Source organism: Sorex araneus, chromosome 5, assembly GCF_027595985.1.
Source record: "Sorex araneus isolate mSorAra2 chromosome 5, mSorAra2.pri, whole genome shotgun sequence".
NCBI lineage: Eukaryota > Metazoa > Chordata > Mammalia > Eulipotyphla > Soricidae > Sorex > Sorex araneus.
In genome coordinates, this window is record NC_073306.1 from 47,346,563 (window position 1) to 47,366,075 (window position 19,513).

The 19,513-nt window shown below is 40.6% G+C and overlaps 1 protein-coding gene across 1 annotated transcript in view; it reads right to left on the reverse strand.

Moving 5' to 3' along the window:
- Positions 1–311: 311 nt before the first annotated feature.
- Positions 312–19,513, reverse strand: part of STX12 (syntaxin 12) — a 42,828-nt gene continuing 23,626 nt past the window's right edge. Inside the window, exons 4-9 of the mRNA XM_004603501.2 lie at positions 13,833–13,970; positions 10,499–10,542; positions 8,409–8,514; positions 5,896–5,968; positions 3,191–3,273; positions 312–1,813 (exon numbers count right to left, since the gene is read on the reverse strand). Coding sequence (XP_004603558.1) covers positions 1,721–1,813; positions 3,191–3,273; positions 5,896–5,968; positions 8,409–8,514; positions 10,499–10,542; positions 13,833–13,970 — 537 coding nt within the window. The 3' untranslated portion in view covers positions 312–1,720. The remainder of the gene's footprint in view (positions 1,814–3,190; positions 3,274–5,895; positions 5,969–8,408; positions 8,515–10,498; positions 10,543–13,832; positions 13,971–19,513) is intronic.

Consider the following 19,513-nt stretch of genomic DNA (forward strand, 5'->3'; position numbering starts at 1 on the left):
ATGTGAGACAACCCAGACTCAATCCCTGGCACCCCATATAGCCCCTTGAAACTACCAGGAATGATACCTGAGCAAACGCCAGGAATAGCCTTTGAGGACTGCTGGGTATGCGCCCCCCAACCAAAAAATAAAACAGTAATACTGGAATCACTCCAACCTGTTTTTCAAGGAAAAGTGTGCAGCAGCACCTATTCCATCCCAAACTAATCCTCCCCTCATCTCCAGTCCTCTTGTGGTTTCAATTTTTCTCAGGACATTTATTACAGTACCTAATAACTACTGCATTTGAATATTAACCGATACAAACTTACTACAAAAGCCTTTAAAATGTTTATTTATATTAAGTAGGTAGAATGGTGCCAGAAATTTGAGCATTGGAACCCTTCTGCCCTATTGTTCACATTAGTTTAGTACAAGAAGATAAACGTTAAAGGAAGAAGTAGAAAAAAATATATCCAGGGTAGTTAAATCCTCTAATTTACTAAGACTGAACTGAAATTTTTGGTCCAATTTGCATTTAAGTGACCTCCTAACAAATTTACATTCCATTTAGTTGTTCTAGACCTGTGAAAAGGGAAGTGGACAACATTTATACTGCAAGACAGCAATATTTTATTGAAACATTTTGTCTAAAACTATGCATGAAGAGATTAATCTCTTGTTCATAAATTAGGATAGGTCTAACATCACTATTCCAAACCAGTATTTACAAAAAAATGAACCTGCTCTCTGCTTGATCACCAGGTCCACAGATATTAAATTTTACACCAACTTAGTGTGGTTTTTGGAATTTTTCTGCCATCAACTTCCCAGCAATCCTTACAGAGTGGGGCGCAGTCTCTGACAGCAACATTCTTCATTCACCAGGAATGTAGAACCACAAGTGAAAAACAACAACAAAAAAAGCAAGTCATTCCAAGCAATTCCTATTTGCTTTCCAAAAGCATGCTTCATCTAATTCTCCCTTTCTATATTGATAGGTGGGAGACAGACATCCACAGAATATAGTAGTGTTAAATGAACTCTTCAAAAAGTAAAAAGATGGTTTAGTGTATATGGACGAACTGCTGTGGATGGCACTAGCAAACGATAAAGTAAACTTTAAACCCAGATTAACAGGTACCCCCAACAACTGACCATTTTAAATAGATACTTCTGGAATTAATCTGGATCACATGTGCATTATTTTACTTTCCAGTCAAATACACTGCAAAATGTTTTAAAGCAGTTACAAGATAGGTTTCTTAGAAATTAAAATCCAAATGTTAAATATTAAAAACTGCTGAGTTATTACACAATTTTCTGACAGTCTCCAATATGGTTGATGCCAGTAGGTAAGTCTTATTTCAGTTGCTAGTAAGGTTAATCTGTGTACACATAAAGACAGTAATACAAAGACTGGAGTGTCACCTGTCAAAACAATATCTACAATGGAATTTTTAGCAAACACTTGGGATGAAGGGCAATTAGGATACCAGAGAAAGCAAAATTCACATAAATTCCTAATTAGCGAAATCAATAAAATGTATACATAAATTGATAAATACTGTCTCCATAGATCACTAATTCCAAGGACTAGTTAGTAGTTAGTTTCTAACTAAATTATTACAGGACGTTCTGGAGTATGCTCTCTTCTTGTGATCAGTTTGTTCTGGCAAGGCTCCAATCTGCACTTGCCCATAAAAACAGCTTAGCAGGAGAAGGCTCTGAGGAAATCACTTCATTTATTAACTAGCCACAAAATAAGTGCCAGGATTGCAACCGCCAATGACAGGACAAGCACCAGGATACAGATCTTCTTGCGGGACTTTTTCTGAGAAGAGAAATATGTAAACAGGACACATATGAAACTAGTATAATTTTATACCTACAACTTCAAGAGGGCTTCATATATATTTCTCCCTGCAATTCAAAATTAACTCCACCTATGAAGGACTATGCAGATTGTTCCCATCCCAAAATCACAACAGATTCTCCACATTAGGCAGTAGTGCAAACTCCAATTCCAGGTTTCCAATATTTGTACATGTGAATTTAAATAAAGCTTTTATGCATATAATAAACTTATGCTTGTTGTAAAAAATACAGGCAAGCAGAAAGAAAATAGATAAAAAGGCTGACATTTTTAATGTTATATGATATAACTGTGAGTGTCCTTTTTAGTATTTTTCTCACTTAATATTTTTTGTTTTTTGGGCCACACCTGGCAGTGCTCAGGCATTATTCCTGGCTCTGCACTCAAGAATTACTCTTGGTGGGCTCAGGGAACCATATGGGATGCCGGGATCAAACCCTGGTCAGCCACATGCAAGGCATACACCCTACTCTACTATACTATGACTCTGACCCCTGTTACAAATAAGTTTTTATAATAGTTTTCTCATAAAGCTCTTTCAATTCCTGTTATCAGTGAGTGGGCATATATATATATTTATATATATACATGTTATATATATACACACACATATATTACTCACTTTCTCTTTATTAATTTATCACTATTTTTAAAAGTAAACAGTGCTATCATGTACAAATTTTTAAAAGAACATTTTCAGTCTTTAAGAAATTACAGTTACCCTAAAAATTGGAAGATGGTTAACATGTTATATATTCCTAAAAAGTATGAATACCACCAAGAGGCAATTAAGAATTAGCTCTTTCATAATATGTGTATGCTGAGATAAAGACCCAGGTCAGAATAACAAAACTGAAAGTTCAACTAACACTCAGAATAACACCACCAAAGGTTCAACTAACACAGAATAGTGTCACTTTATAGAAAGTAGAACAATGAACCTCTAGTCATATATATGTAACCCCAAATGATAAACCTCTATTTATTCAAAAATAGCAATTGGAGTTGATTATATATCCCACTGTGTGGTAACAGTCAACATTAAGGTCCTATTTTGTATGTATTATCATCCTAACTGAAACAAATCTCAACTGTTTAGGATATAGACTTAACCATCAGCTTTGTAGCTAAGCTTTGATGTAAACTGATTAAGATCAGATACCTTTTTGCAGATCTTGCTATAAAGGAAAATAAACAGAGAACTGGGACAGCAATTACAAAGATGTGCCTCCAGCTTAAACTTAAGCAAAAGTCTACAGATGTTTTCAGTGTACCAGTGTGGTCTGATGGCCCATGAAGTGCAGCACAGTGACTTTATGTGGTAATAGCTTTTACCTGGTAGTATGCAGCTCGCTGTAACTGGTCAGTGGCTCTTTCTACATGCACTTCTGAGCTTTCAACGTTGGCTTCTATGCTATCTGCAAAAACAGGACAGTGGATGTTTTGCCACATTTAGTTCAACACTGCTAATGGAGCTCATTTGGGAAGTTATGGGTTCTGGTTTCACCACCAGCAGGTATGAAATCCAGGTATGAAATCCAATGTTACTAATGCTTTAAGTTAGCCCTATTCTCTAGAAATAAAGAGAATAGGTTACCAAGAGTTTATGAAAGGTTTTCAGAGGCTACTCCTAGATCTCTGTGGAGTGGGGGTGGGGTTGCTCCTGGGCCATGCTCAGGAATTAAGTAATTAATTAAAGCCATGCTCAGGGGCCAAGTAAGACAGTTCAAAAGGCTGGAACACCAACTAGCTTTGCATATAGGAGGCCTGAGTTTGAATACAGGATTCCCCAAGCAATGCTGGGAGTGCCTCCTCGCAGTCAAAAGGTTATGAAGTATGCAAAACACAGACAGAGCAGGAAAAAAAATAGATATATACATATATACATGTGAATTATATATTTACATATATAAAGTGAGAGCAAAAATAAGCCAAATGGAGCCAAAGAGCTAGCTCAATGGACTGAGCACATATAGGAAGCCCAGATTTGATCTTCCAAGGCTAGGAGTGACTAACACCCCCTCCACCACAGATCTGGGAGTAGCCACTGAGCACCACCAGGTATGGCCTCCAAATATATATATACACACACACAATGAAATACTATGCCACTCTGAGAAAGAACAAAATCAGGCAACTCTGCCACAACTTGGATAGAAATCGAGGATCTCGTACTAGGTGAAAGTCATTCAGAAGGAAAGGGATAGAGACAGAATGATCTCTCATATTAGGCTTTAAAGATACACAGTGGGGTAGCAACAAAGGGTGAAAGGCAACACAATGGGATCAACACAACTGAATTTGTGTGTGGGAACTGTGGCCCCAAACAAACAAGCAACAACAACAACAACAAAAACCTGGGAAGGGGTTGGATCGATGGAACAGCGGGTAGAGTGTTTGCCTTGCACGAGGCCGACCCGGGTTCGATTCTCAGCATCCCATATGGTCACCCCGAGCACTGACAGGGGTAATTCCTGAGTGCGTGAGCCAGGAGTAACCCCTGTGCAACGCCGGGAGTGACTCCCCCAAAAAGTACAAAAAACCTGGGAAGCTGTCAGCTTGCTCTAAGTAGCCGAAAACATACCAAGAAGCTATTTTTCTGTATTTTTTCTTTTGTGGGAGGGGTGCATCTGGCATTGCTCAGAGCTTACTTCAGGCTTTGCACTCAGGAATTTCTCCTGGATTGTGGGACCATATGCAGTTGGCCGTGTACAAGGAAAGCACCCTACCCACTATACTGTTTCTCAGGCCCATGTGCAGGGGGAGCTTAAAGGGAAGCACTGGGGTCCTGAAGGGAGGGAGATGTGTACTGGTGATAGGTATGGTGTTGGAATTATGTACAGAAGAAACTATCATTAAGAATATTGTAAGTCACAGAACCTCAATCAATAAAAAAAGTTTAAAATATGAACCAGGGGCTGGAGCAATAGCACAGCAGGTAGTGCGTTTGCCTTGCATGCGGTCGACCTGGGTTCAATTCCCAGTATCCTATATGGTCCCCCAAGCATCGCCAGGAGTGATTCCTGAGTGCAGAGCCAGGAGTAATCCCTGTGCATTGCCAGGTGTGACCCAAAAACAAAAAAAACAAAAAAATTAAAATATGAACCAATGGGGCTAGAGTGATAGTACAGCAGCTAGGGCATTTGCCTTGCACATGGCCATCCCATATGGTCCCCCGAAAACCACCAGGAGTAATTCCTAAGTGTAGAGCCAGGAGTAACCCCTGAGCATTGCTGGGTGTGACCCAAAAAGCTGTAAAAAAAAAAAAAAAGAGAAAAAACAAAAACAAAAAACAAAATTATTTCCAAATAAAATGCTTTAAGAGTCGCTAATCCCATAACTGTATAAATTTCTGGAGATAAATTGGGCCAGAGAGATAGAATAGCAGGTAGGGTGCTTGCCAGGCACACAGCTAACCAGGGTCTGATCCAGGACATCTCATACTGTCAGTCCCCAGAGCACAGCCAGGAGTGAGCTTCTAAGTGCAGAGCCAGGAGTAACACCTAATCATTGCCAGGTGTGGCCCCCATAGAAATAAACAAGCAACAATCACAAAAAACTTGGGAAGCTATCAGCTGGCTTAAGTAGCCGAAAACTTACCAGGAAGCTATTGAAAAAAATCAGTCAGCTGAATAGTCAGAGAGGCCTCATTTTAACTTAAGCCTTTCATTCAAAAAATTGTTGGGGCTGGGAAGAGAGTACACTGGATAGGGTGTTTACCCTTGCAGGCTCACTTTCCCCAGTATCATGGTCCTCCGACCTCTGCCAGGAATAATCCCTGAGTGCAGACCCAGGAATAAACCCTGAGCGATTCCAGGTGTGACCCCCAAACAAAAAAACCAAACAAAAAACACAAAAAACTTTAACAAATGTACTTTCTGACCAAATACATTGGTCATTGTAAGGCAGTTCCTCAGAAAATACAACTAGTATTTTTTAAATATCATTCATTACTAAATCCCTAAAATATATTTTACTAACATTTTTGCTTAAAAATACTATCAACTCACCCTGAGGTTAAAGGTATCAATGATACATACCAATGAGATCACCCTGATCATGGATCATCATGGCCAAATCTTTAAATATCTGATTGACATCCAAAATGTCAGCCTAAGGAACACAAGAAACAAGTGACATTTAGTAATAGCTCAAAGAACATTTTCTCCGCTTACCCAAAGTTTTAGTTATTAATGTAACCTATTTTTAAGTCTTATAAATCATGCTTTCTACAAAACAAATGATAATCAATTTTTTACTGAATTCTAACCATATGCAGGGTGACTCCTGGAGTCTGTCAATTATACAGGACTCCCAGTCTTGATGAAAGAGAACTTGATCCTCCACAGTCTCGAGTAATCTTAAGACCCTCCCTTGAAAATGTTGACAATGGAGGACAGAGGTAGTCCAGTGGGTTGGAGCACCTGCTTTACATACAGAAAATCCAAGTTTGACCCTGGAACTGCATATGGTCCTCTGAACACCACTAAAAACATTCCCTGAGCAATGAGCCAAGAGTAGCCCCCCAGCATCACTGGGTGTGATTCCCAAAATTGAAACATAAAATGTGAACAATGAATGTTCAGACTTTTAGAAATATTAGACAAATTAAGAGGTCTGAGCAATAGTATAGTGGGTAGGGTGTCTACCTTGCACATGGCCGACCCATGTCTGATCCTGGGCCTCTATACAGTCCCCAGAGCCCTGCCAGAAGTAATCCCTGAGTGCAGAGTCAGAAGTAACTCCTGGGCATTGCCGGGTGTTGCCCAAAAACAAAACAAAAGAAGTCCAGAGACCTCTTCCCCAACCCATATCTTAAAGACTGTTTCACTGAAGTACTAGCTACAATTTGGGATTACATTTTGGGATACACAAAAATAAGAGAAAGTCTTCCAGCCTGCCTTTCTACTGGGCTACTTAAGTCCATCTAACCTTGAAGTTGGCATTGAGGTTTAGAGATAAAGTCTTATACTTCTTTTTTAAAACTATGATAAAATCACATTAAAAAATCTGTCACTTTATGGAGCCAGAGTGATAAGACACCCAGAGCCCAGGTGGGAGTGATCTCTAACACTGGTGTGATGGGGTTGAGATCTGAGGTCGGGAAAACTGTACACATGGAATTTGATCATGGCTGATTGTAAAGTTGGGTGCTGTGAATAAGTTTATAAATTATAGTACCTCAATAAAGAAAAATATTGAAAAAAAACCTGTCACTTTAACAAATTTTTTTAAAGATGGAATGGTGGGCCAGAGAGATCATGGGCTGCGTGATGTTTTACACAGAGGAGGCCCAGCGTTTGATCCCCACATCACATGCTTTTATTTGATTCTAAGCACAGCACAGACTCCTGAGCTTTGCCAGTTGTGGCCCTACAACAAAAGACAAAAACAAGACGACAGGATGGCTTAATGAAATTGCATGCTTTCCTTGCAGAGGCCATTCTCTTCTGTATCATTTCAATTTTGGTATATATGCTGCTGGAGTTAAACAGTCTTGCATAATTTCATCATTCCTTGAAGCTTCAAAGTATTCTACTGTATATATACCACAACTTCAAACACCATTCATTTGTCATTGGATATCTAAGTTGATTCCATATCTTAGCTACTGTACTGAGTGCAGCAATGAATAATAATGTGCTTATGTTCTTTGAGTTTTTTGTTTGTTTTTGCTTTTTTGGGCCACACCTGGTGATGTTCAGGGGTTACTCCTGGTTCTGCATTCAGGAATTACTCCTGGCAGTGCTCGGGGGAATCATTTGGGATGCCGGGAATCAAACCTGGGTCAGTTGCATGCAAGGCAAACACTCTACCCACTGTACTATTGCTCCTTGAGTGTTTTTGTCTTGAGGGTAGATACCCAAAAGTGGAAATGTTGGGTCACAAAGCAGTGCAGTTCTACGTTTCCTAAGCACTCTCCATACTGTTTTCCCAGGGGTTGTACAAGACAACATTCCCACCAGCAGTGGAAGAGAGTTCCTTTTACACCACATCCCTACCAACAGATTGTTCCTAATATGTTTGACATGTGCCATTTTCACTGGTGTGAAATGGTATCTCACTGTTGTCTTGATTTGGATTTCTCTAATGAGTGATGGCAAACATTTTTCCATGTGCCTAATGGCTATCTGCCGAGACAGTCTTGTTTTATAGTTTTTTAGTCTTAAGGCAATGTCTGGTCTGGTTCTTAGGGGACCATGTGGTGCCAGGGGTCAAATCCAGGCCTCGCTCATGAAGGCATGTATTTTTGCCCTTCATGTCATCTTACAGAGTTACCCTACCTAAAGTGGTAAGACAGCCTAATGAGCAATCCGTGTTCCTTGAATTCTCCATGAAGGCCATATAAAACATGGCAATACAGGAAAAGATTTGGATATTATTTACACCACAATCAATATCCTAACAAGTCAAATTCACCATGATTACACTGGGACATAACTGGCAAATCACAGGAAAGAATTGCTTCATGCTTTTCCAGAGTCAGTGAGAGAAAATCCAGATGAATTAGAGTGCAAATACACTGAGTCAAAAAATATGATGTAGCTCTCACCTCCAGCTGCCGAATTGCTGTTTCCCTCTCTTTAATAAGTTCCAGATCCTGCTCAGTGATGGCCACTTCATCCTCCTGGCTCTGCATCTGGTTCCAGTCCTCATGGCTGCATGGAGAGAAAGCACAGCAGTTGATTTCTCCTCCTCAGGGTGTGCACAAGGCACAGCTCTACCCTGCAGCCTGCAGAGTCCACCCAAAGCCCTTCCCAACTCCTTTGATATCAATACAAAGTCCCTCAGGGCCACAGTCTTCATATCAAGAGGCAATAGTAATAAGACCACTATCAATTAATTTCATTCTCAAGAAAACAATGTCTGCTTCCATAGGAAAAACGAGATGAAGCAAGACTGTGAGGGATGAGACTCCTCGGCTTTTCCTTCTAGGGGACACTCCGCAATCTTGCCAGCACCTGCTAGAAAAGGAAAGAGCACAGAAATCCGAAGTGGGTGAAGTACTCTGGAACTTTCTTTCAAGGTACATGCAAGCATATGCTGTGTGGCATCTTGGGAGTTAAGTGGGTGGAGGACCAGCAGGAGAATCAGCGTTTCATCCATCAGTCCCAACAAAATTGCATAACTTGGTTTTCAAGAGCACTGCTGAGGTTGTGCTTTGAGTTAAATGTCTCTTAGCAGAAAACCAAAGCAAAGGCTAATAAAGTGTTGTAACTCTTCGTTAAAGGTGCCACATTTAGAAGAAAAGCACACTACATATTATACTATACATTAGTGCTTTAAAATCAACAGTATTAAGCATTTGTCCAACATAAATCATATATCATCTCCACAACATTTAAAATTTTTTCTCCGTGTGATAGACATACAAAATTAAATAAGCTCTGGTGGTCGGTGTGCTGTAGCAGCACTGAATTCTTAAAACATTAACTACTGCAGCAATCAGTCTACAGTGCCTTGCACAAGGCCAACCTGGGTTTGATTCATGCACCCCATATGGTTCCCTGTGCCTGCAAAGAGTGATTCCTGAGCACAGAGCCAGGAGTAACTCCTGAGCACTGCTGGATGTGGCCTCAAAACAAAACAAAACACCCAAAAACCCAAAACATTAACATCATTGTAAATCACTGTAGATAGACTGAAATAAATAACTGTATGGTAGAGTCTGTCAGGGAGTGGGGAAATAAACACATATCTATGATAAAACATTTTAAATTCTGAATACTGTGCACACATCTTTTTCCTTTTTTGTGGGGAGGGGTTGGGCTATTGCTGGCTCTGTGCTCAGTGATCCCAGGCAGTGCTCGGAGGATCATATGTGGTGCCAGGGATTTGAACCAGTGGAGTTGGGAATTAAGGCAAGAGCCTTAATTCCTGAAGTGTCTCTCAGACTTGCTTTTTTTTTTTTTTTTAATGCTCTTTGAGCCACACTCAGCAGTACTGGGGGCTGCTCCCAGCTCAGTGGTCCTCAAAAGAGGTTGTTCCTGGCGGTGCTCAAGGAACCATGCAGTGCTGGGTATGGAACCAAGGGCTCTTGTATGCAGAACATGCACTTAGCCCTTTAGACTCTCTCTGATATTACTACACTTCTGTGGGATAAGTTAATTCAGTTTGGAGAAGTTAAAAAAGGATATGTCTCTAGATATAAATTGTTTGCTTCTTTTGTTTAATGTACCTAGTAAGAATGAGCTTCATTTTAGAGATGTTGAAGCAAACTGATATCTAAGAACTCTAACTGATATAGAGTTCCTATTCTGTGATTTCTGGGTTTGTACTTATTTTTCCTGAGTTAAGTATTCCCCACAACACACAGACAGATATCTGAGGTTTCTTGGAGCTTTTTCTCTCTGTCCTGGGGATTGAATCCAGGGCCTCACACATGTAAGGCACATGCTCTACTGCTTAACTACATCCCTGATGTGTTTGGAATATTTATTCACCTTGAAATTATTCCTCTCGTAATTCACAGATCTCAGAAGAGTTCTGGTTTTTAAACTTTATTTAGTGGGCTATATTTCTGAACCTAGGCATCCCGATATTTTTCCTTTATGCTTTTCAATTTTTAAAACAGAAACTTGAATATAAAGGACAGAATTCCATTCTCAACTCTCCACCAGATTTTCTGAGTGATTTCTTTACCTGTCAAATGAGACGAGCTGCTCTTCTCTTTGCCTCTCCTCCGCCTAGAAAACAGCTGGTATTAATGTTGCTGTTATCCAGAAATATCTCTCACAGACAGACAGACAAACAGACACACAGACACAGACACACACACACACACACACACACACACACACACACACACACACACGAAACAATAGTTTTTCTTGGCGACCATAGGATCTGGTACAGATATCTTGTTTTTACATTTTATTCAGTTTTTGCAGTGCTGAAAAACAAACCAATGGTTTCATATATGTAAGGCATGTATTCTACCACTGGACCACACCGTCGGCCTCCAACAGTATCTGGAAGATGATACAACTAGGAAATGTCTAGGAAGTACTTGAAAGCACATCTGTACTCCAGCATGCGACGAGAACCCAGCATATGGACTGTTCCTGGAGGCCCAGGTAGGAGAGGATAAAATAATGATGATAACCTAGTATTACAAAGCTTGAAAGGTCAGTGAGATAGTACAGTATGTAATACTACACTCTATACTGTATGATAACTCTGGCTCTATTTAATTTAAAAACAAAGTAAGAGAGGCCCAGGGTTAATGGTCCAACTCCTGACTTGCAGGCATGAGACTGAGCATTTGATACCCAACACTTCCCTACATCATTGAATGTAATTCCAGAGGTGCTGTCATTGGAATCTCCAGACACACAACTGTGCAAACCCCTGGATATAGTAACTAAAAGAAGGGAAGAAAGTAAAAACTTGAAGAAACAAAAAGAGGCCAAGGAGATATCGCAAATGGTAGACAAGGTCCTGAGTTCAATCTCTATCACATTCCTCTCCCCCACTCCCAACGCCATTGGGTGTTCCCTTGGTGGTCCCATAGCGCTGCTGGGCCTGAGCACCAAACTGTTGGGCCTGTACCACTGGGCAGAAGTGTTGGGAGTCACTCCTGGATAGCACTTCACAACAGCTCTGCTGGAAGTGAGTTTTATTTTTGAAAGTAGAGAAAGGAGGAGTTTTTTTTTCTCTTTTTGGGTCACACTGGCAACACAGGGGTCATTCTGGGCAGTGCTCAGGGGACCACGTGGGATGGGATGCTGGGAATCGAACGCAGTTCAGCCACTTACAAGGCAAATGCCCTACCCACTGTGCAATCGCTCCAGTCCCTAAGGAATTTTTTTTTAACCCTGTTAAGAAGAATAATCTCTTGGGGCCAGAGATATTACAATGGGAAGGCATTTGCCTTGTATTTCGGCTGACCTGGGTTTAATTCTGTGTCCCATATGGTCCCCTGAGCATGCCAGGAGAGGATCCTGAGTGCAGAGCCAGGAGTAACCCCTGGCCCCAAAACAAGCTAAAAAAAAAAATTCCATTTCTACTTAATTTTGGTTCTTCTGAATTTGGTCCACAATCTTGGTGCTGGGGAAGGGTGATAAAGTGAGGTGACCACCTTGGGGATTAATACGCTACTGGGAATTCAATCTGGGGCTCCCACACGACAGGCATGTGATCCAGCCCTTTGAACCATCTCCCGAGCCCTACCCCCTTTTATGAAAGTGGTAATTTTGAAGGAGCAACAGAGGGCCGAAGAGAACACACACAAAGAGCACACAACAGGCCTGGTCCCCAGGGTACTAAACAGTCATCTTGAGTACTGCCAGAGGTGAACACCAAGCACAATGGGGGTAACTCCTGAATACCACTGTGTGTAGCATAAACTCTCATCCCCCACCCCAAAAAAAAGGAACAAAATGAAGACAATTTCAAAATTTCACCCACTCAGAACAAGTTTTGTTTTTGGGTTTTTTTGGCCATACCCAGCAGAGTATGGCCTAAAGGCTACTCCTGGCTCAGTGCTCAGATGCTGGGGATCCTATCTGGGCCTCGAGCATGCAACACAAGTGCATTGTGTCTTTAACTTTTTATCCCAATTAAGAAACAAAACACTGCCAGTGTCCTAAAGCATTGCTATGTGCCCTGGTCTATACAAGCCCTTCTTCTTTACAGTAAATATTATTCTGACAATGTTAGAATCCATTTTTTGGGCTTTTTTTAATGATTTATTTTTGTTTGGGAGTCATATCTGGCAATTCACAGAGGCTACTCCTAGCTCAGCGCTTGGAGGAACTCCTAGGTCATTCTTGGTAGTTTTATTGAGTTTATTTATTTTCGAGGTTCTGGGAATTGAACCCAGAATCTCACACGTGCAAGGTAAGTGCTCTTCTGCTGAGTTACATCCCCAGCCCTTTTTTGGTACTTTTAAAATAGTGAGATGCAGGAGCCAGACAGATAGTTTAGTGGGTAGGGAGTTTGCCTCGCATGTGGCCAATCTGGGTTCAATCCCCGAGATCATATATGGCCCCCCAAGAACTGACAGGAGTGACTCTTGAATGCAGAGCCAGGAATAAGATCTAAGCACCACTGAGCATGGCCCCAAATAAATAAACAAAAAACGATATATATCCTTTTAAATAAATTTTGAACTTTATTTGAATGGGAATTATGCTGTTGATTTCTTTCGTGTTTTGATGAGACCACTTTGGATTATAAACGGTTCGTGTCTGATGGCTAAATGAAATAGGTTTATTCACTTCCTTTGCAGAATATCATAGTATGTAATACTGTAGTATATAGTTAAATGTATTTTCTCTCTTCTTTCATTTTATTGGCAGTGCTGAGGATAGAACGAAAGTCTCATGCAAATAAAAGCATGACTTTATATTACTGAGTCATAGTATCAACCCTATCTTTTCTATCTGATGGATATTTGAGCATTTCTGATTTTTGTCTACTATAAACACTTCAATAAACATTCTTGTATATGTTGAGACACACTTATACAGTCTTACGTAGCATAGAACTGCTGGGTGACAAGGCATGCATGTGTTCTGAAAATACAAATCTCCCAGAGATTTTCCTAATTCACACTACCATGTCAAGTAGGAAAGTTCCTGTGGCCACCCACAGCAGTACTTGGGGGACCATGTAGAGGTGTGGATTAAATTTGGGCTTCCAGCATGCAACCAATGTACTGTTCCAGCCCTTTAAGATATCTCCTCCTGCTCTACCCTCTCCTCCCCGCCCCAGCCATGACTGAATCCAGAACCTCAAACACGCAAGGCATGTGCTCTACCTCTAAGCCACATTCCAAGTTCATATTTCACTTTTTTTTTTTAACATAGTTTATACCATCTTGGCTCTTCTACAGCAGTTAATGTCTATGTTTATTATTGGGGGCATAGTAAACAAAGGTTAATGGTCAAAGGGGGGGCAGGGGGACTGGAGGGGGAAACCTGGCAAAAACCATCTTGAAATTGCAAAGGTTTTCTTTCGGGAAGAAACTTACAGAAAGGCGAGATCCTGCTCTTGCTCTGGCAATACTCTCTTTTTCCTTTTCAGATACCTTTCTCTGCACAGCCTGGAAATTGTTTAAGGCTGCAGAGAAGTCATTCATGAGGCGTTCCTTCTGAAGTTTCTGCTGGCGCTAAAAAAAAAAAAAAAAAGGAATTAAACAAAAACTTGACATTTCATAGTAACTCAGATTTATATGGTTTTAATTCCCATTAAAACAAAAACTATATCCTAAAGATTTCTAAATAGGAAAAGTACTACAAAATAAAATTATCCTCAAACTAATAAATTTGTTCTTTGTTAACCCTAATCCCTGGGTTAGTACCATAAACCAAGAAATTTTTTTCTCATTACATTCTGACAAATTTTGGAAGTGGCTATGGTGCCATTTACCGTGTACAATAATCTCTGAATTGCACGGACCTTCAACTCAAAATTTTGGTTCCCTAGAGAATCTAAACAGAATAAATACCTTTGAATGCAAATTAAACGCACAGATTGTTGGGGGGAGGGGCGCAAGTGGTTGTATGTTTTTTTTTTTGTTTTTGTTTTTTAGTGTTAAAACTTGATTCATCCATACTGGTTCAGATCTCTCCTGAAAACCATGAGTGTATTTACCTGGAAAGTATAGCAAGGTTTACAATCTTTCAATATCTGAAAAGGGTATTTTGTATCTATCTTCACTAAGCTTACTGATTTTGCATCTCAAAAACACATTGAGATGTGCTGTAAAAACTCCTGACTTCAAGCAAATTAACCACTTACTTATAAAGTATATGATCATTAACTGTGGCAACATCATTAGAAGCAATTGTTACAGTCAATCAGTATTATAGGAATACAGAAGCAAGAATAAACAGACTTTAAGTGGTCATGAGAGCTCTCAAGAGGAAGTGGTGGGCACTGAAGGAAGAGCCCGGCATACGCTAGGGACTAATCAGGAAGAAGAGAAGGGACCAAAGGAAATCCAGGCAAGAAAACAGCAAGAGTCAAGGCAAAAGGGCAGAAATTTGAAGAACATCTATTAGAAAGTTTGGTTGGACCAAAAAGGTTTGGGATGATAATAGCTAAAAGATAAAATTGGAAAGGTGGCAAGGAGCTGACCATTGAAGGTTTTCAATGCCAAGCTAGTGAGTTTAGGATTCAACCTCTGAGGAACAAAAGACAATGATTTCTAGCAGCAGCCATGATGGGGGATGATAATAGCTAAAAGATAAAATTGGAAAGGTGGCAAGGAGCTGACCATTGAAGGTTTTCAATGCCAAGCTAGTGAGTTTAGGATTCAACCTCTGAGGAACAAAAGACAATGATTTCTAGCAGCAGCCATGATGGGTACAAAATGACAACTTGGAAAGATTAGTCTGTGATGGCATACCAGATAGAATGAAATAAACAAGAAAAACCATTGCAACAGTTTTAGGCTTAAGGTTAAGAGAACAAAGTATGGTAATGGAAATAAAAAGAAATGAACTTAAAAAACATTATGACTTAGGGACTATGCATAAGAAAGGGTAAAATAAATCAATAATGGGCCCAAAAAAGAAATGGTATTGCAAATGAGGCACTTGCCTTGCAAACCTCAGACCAGATTCAAAACTCAGGCCCCAAAATGGTCCCCTGAGCCCCTAAATCCTGAGCAGAGATAGAAGTACATCCTGAGCACAGCCCAGCTATGACCCAAAATAATAGCTCCCCTCCACCCCCGCGACTCAAATCAATTTTAAACTTGAGAAAATGATGGTGAGACTGAGAGCAAATTTACTTTAGATGAGGAATTTTTTTTAATTCCTGGGATTTTTATATTTGTATAAGCAACATTATGCCAAAAAAAGGAAAAATTAGGTATTTGATATGCCAAAAACAGTAACAACAACGTGCTCTTCCTGTTCCTGGAGCCAGCAGACATCATCTGGCTACACTAGCACGGGACAGGGACAAATGAAGAAGTTAAACAAGATGACAGTGATACAGTGAAGCAATATTATAGCTATTAAGTGAAACATTATTCCCCCAATATCATACAAAACATCTCTTAAGGATGTTACAGTCAGGGCCAGAGAGAGTAGAGTTGGTAGGGCAGTTCTTCCCTTGCTCACAACCAAGCCAGATTAAATCTCCAGAACCCTCTATGGTCCCCATAGTACCAGGAGTGATCCTGAGCATAAAAATGAAAGTCCTGAGCATTGCCAGATGTGATATCCCCCTCCCCCTAAAAAAAGTCAACGCACCTCGCCACCACCAAAGTGCCCAAGACTCTCCACCACTGTTTGTGTTACTTCTAGTCCATCTCCTCTTCTCTTCTTCACGCCCCAACCCCCTGCTCAGTAAGCTGTTTTGTAATCCAAGATCAAGTGTTTGTCATCATTCAATACTAATTACTCCAAAAGGCAAAATTTTGTTGTTGTTTGGGGGAGACACTCCTGGAGGTACTCAGGACTTATTCCTGGCTCTTTGCTTTGGGATCACTTCAGGCAGGGTTCAAGGACCATACGGGCTGCCAGGGACTGAACCTGGATCAGCTACGTACAAGGCAATCACCTTACCCGCTGCACTCTCTCCAGCGCCCCAAAGGCAAACTTTTTTTTTTTTTCTTTTTGGATCACACCTGGCAATGCACAGGGGTTTGTTCCTGGCTTTGAACTCAGGAATCACTCTGGTGGTGCTCAGGGGACCATATGGGATGCTGGGAATCGAACCCAGGTCGGCTGCGTGCAAGGCAAATGCCCTACCAGCTGTGCTATTGCTCCAGCCCCCAAAGGCAAACTTTTTAATGAAACTAACATTTTGTCAATCAACTTGGTTTTGTGAACATGAAGATTTCAGTATAGAAAACATGTTAAATTTTAGATAAAATCAGTATATTCAAGAGGAGATGTCAGAACAGAAATAGACAATATGATTCATGCACTTAAAGGTTTAGCAGCAGAACAGGTAAGGCATTTGCCTCACATGTAACTGACTTGGGTTCGATCCCTGGCATAGCATATTGTTCCTCAAGTATGCCAGAAATAATACCTGAGCAGAGTCAGCCAACAAAACAACTTCCAAAACACAAATGAATGGTTTAAGGACAACGGTTAGCAGCAAAAGATATGAAGAAGACAAGAAACTTATGGAAATAAGTAAGACTCCTGAGGGAAAAAAAAGCACAGAATAAGGCAATAAGATGCTCAAAGGCAGCAAGTCTGTCAACTTCTATACTATTTCTTCAACGGGCCCGAAGGTAATAGCTGGTACGGTGCTCACCCTGCATGCACCTGACTCAGGCTCTATTTCCAGAGTCCCGCCAAGAATGATCCCTGGGTATAGAGCCAAGAGTAAGTCCTGAGCACAGCCTGGTATGGCCCAAAATAAAAAAAATAAAATAAAGACGGTACAGGGTGGAAGAAGAGAGTTAAACCTCAACCTGGGAAAACAAATAGTAAGCCAATAAAAGATTGCCAGATCTAGTGTAGAGAATAAAAGGAGATGGTGGAAAGAAGAAAATTTCCAAGGAGACAATATGGGTTAAAAGTATCAAATGAAATAGAGGAGAAAAATGAACATAAACTTTTGTTTTGAGTCACACCCGGCAATGCTCAGCAGTTAGTCCTGGCTCTGCACTCAGGAATTACTCCTGGCGGTGCTCAGGGACCATATGGGATGCCGGGATTGAACTTAGGTCAGCCTCGAGCAAGGCAAGCTCCCTACCAACTCTATCTCTCCAGCTCCAGAATAGAAACTTTAAAAAGGGGGTAGGGAGATGTTCAAAGGGTTGGGGTCCAAGTATGTGGAATCCCTGACTACCACCTGGAGTAATACCCCAAGCCCCAGAAGAGTCACTCATGGTCCAAATACACTGTCCACTGTCCTCCTGTTGTTCATTGATTTGCTCGAGCGGGCACCAGTAACGTCTCCATTGTGAGACTTGTTGTTACTGTTTTTGGCATATCAAATATGCCACAGATAGCTTGCCAGGCTCTGCTGTGTAGGCAAGATACTCTCAGTAGCTTGCCGGGTTCTTCTAGAGAAATCAAACCCGGGTCCACCTCATGCAAGGCAAAGGCCCTACCCACTGTGCTATCATTCCAGTTCTGGTACAAATACAAAACAAATAATCTTTTTTTTTTTTTCCCTTTTTTGGGTCACACCTGGCAATGCACAGGGGTTACTACTGGCTCATGCACTCAGGAATTACTACTGGTGGTGCTCAGGAGACCATATGGGATGCTGGAAATCGAACCCGAGTTGGCTGCATGCAAGGCGCAAGGCAAATGCCTTACCTGCTGTGCTATCACTCCAGCCCCCCAAAAAATTCTTAAAGCTTAAAATTCACTACTGATAATAGTATATGAAGATGTTAAACTGAAAATAGGATGGTGAATGTAAAAGAGAGAAATTAAGAGTTGAAGGGTGAAAAGTATTCAGCACAAGAGGAAGGAAATCAAGGAATTATATTTCATACCACGTCTGTAGATCTACTTCATGTAACTAATGACCCAAGATAATGGATGTTGGAATAGCATAAGCAATCTAAAAATAACTCCTATTTAATTTTGGAATACATTAGGTGCATTTTTTGGTAGCTGATTTAACTTTCTATTTATATGTTACTTTGGTTACTATTTAACTCTTAAGTACCTTCAATAAAGTCCAATTCACTTGACTCCTTAAAAAAAAAAAAAGACTCCTTTTAAATATCACTACCTGCAAGTGTGCTCCTTAAGTGCACTTCTGGAAAGAGGAAAGGGTAAACTGGGAATGAGCTGCACACCTTCCATCGTAAAGGGAGACTGGCATATAACTGAAATATCAGCATGAGAATAGCTGAAACGGCACACCGATGGCAACAAATGATGATTACACTAAGATAACTTTATATCACCAAGTCCTTCAGAGCAGGATGACAATGTACCGAGTCTCCTGTTCTTATCCTCTGCACAAAGGGGCACCAAAACTCCAAACTTGAATATACACTTCACTGAACAGCAAGCCAGATGAGTTAGAAATAGTGATTTTCACCCATTAAGCTCTCTAGCCCTTTCAGACATTTTTGGGGAGGACAGTCTTATAATAAGACATACTAACATATTTATACAGTAACATTTGCCCTTTTATAGTACACATGCTGATATTTGTACTCTATTTCACTTTATTTTAAATGATCATGATGGGGACCAGAGTGATAATACATCAGCTGTGGCTCTTGCCTTGAGCTTAGCTGACCCTGGTTCAATCTCTGGCATCCCACACGGTCCCCCAAGCTCCACCAGGAGTGATTCCTGAGCACAGAGCCAGAAGTAAATCCTGAGTACTGCCAGGTGTAGTTCCAAAACAAAACAAAATGACGATCATGAAAACACTGAAATTAGGGGCTGGAGCGATAGCACAGCGGGTAGGGAATTTGCCTTGCACACGGCTGACCCAGGTTCGAATCCCAGCATCCCATATGGTCCCCTGAGCACCGCCAGGAGTAATTCCTGAGTGCAGAGCCAGGAGGAACCCCTGTGCATCGCCAGGTGTGACCCAAAAAGCAAAAAAAAAAAAAAAACAAACTGAAATTAGTTCAGGTTCCAATAATCACAACTCTCAGTCCTAAAAACAAAACAGATAGGGTAGCTATATATTTTACTTTAAAATTATTACAGAATAGGGTATTATTTTTTAAATTCATAATAAAAAGCAGTATGTTCAGTG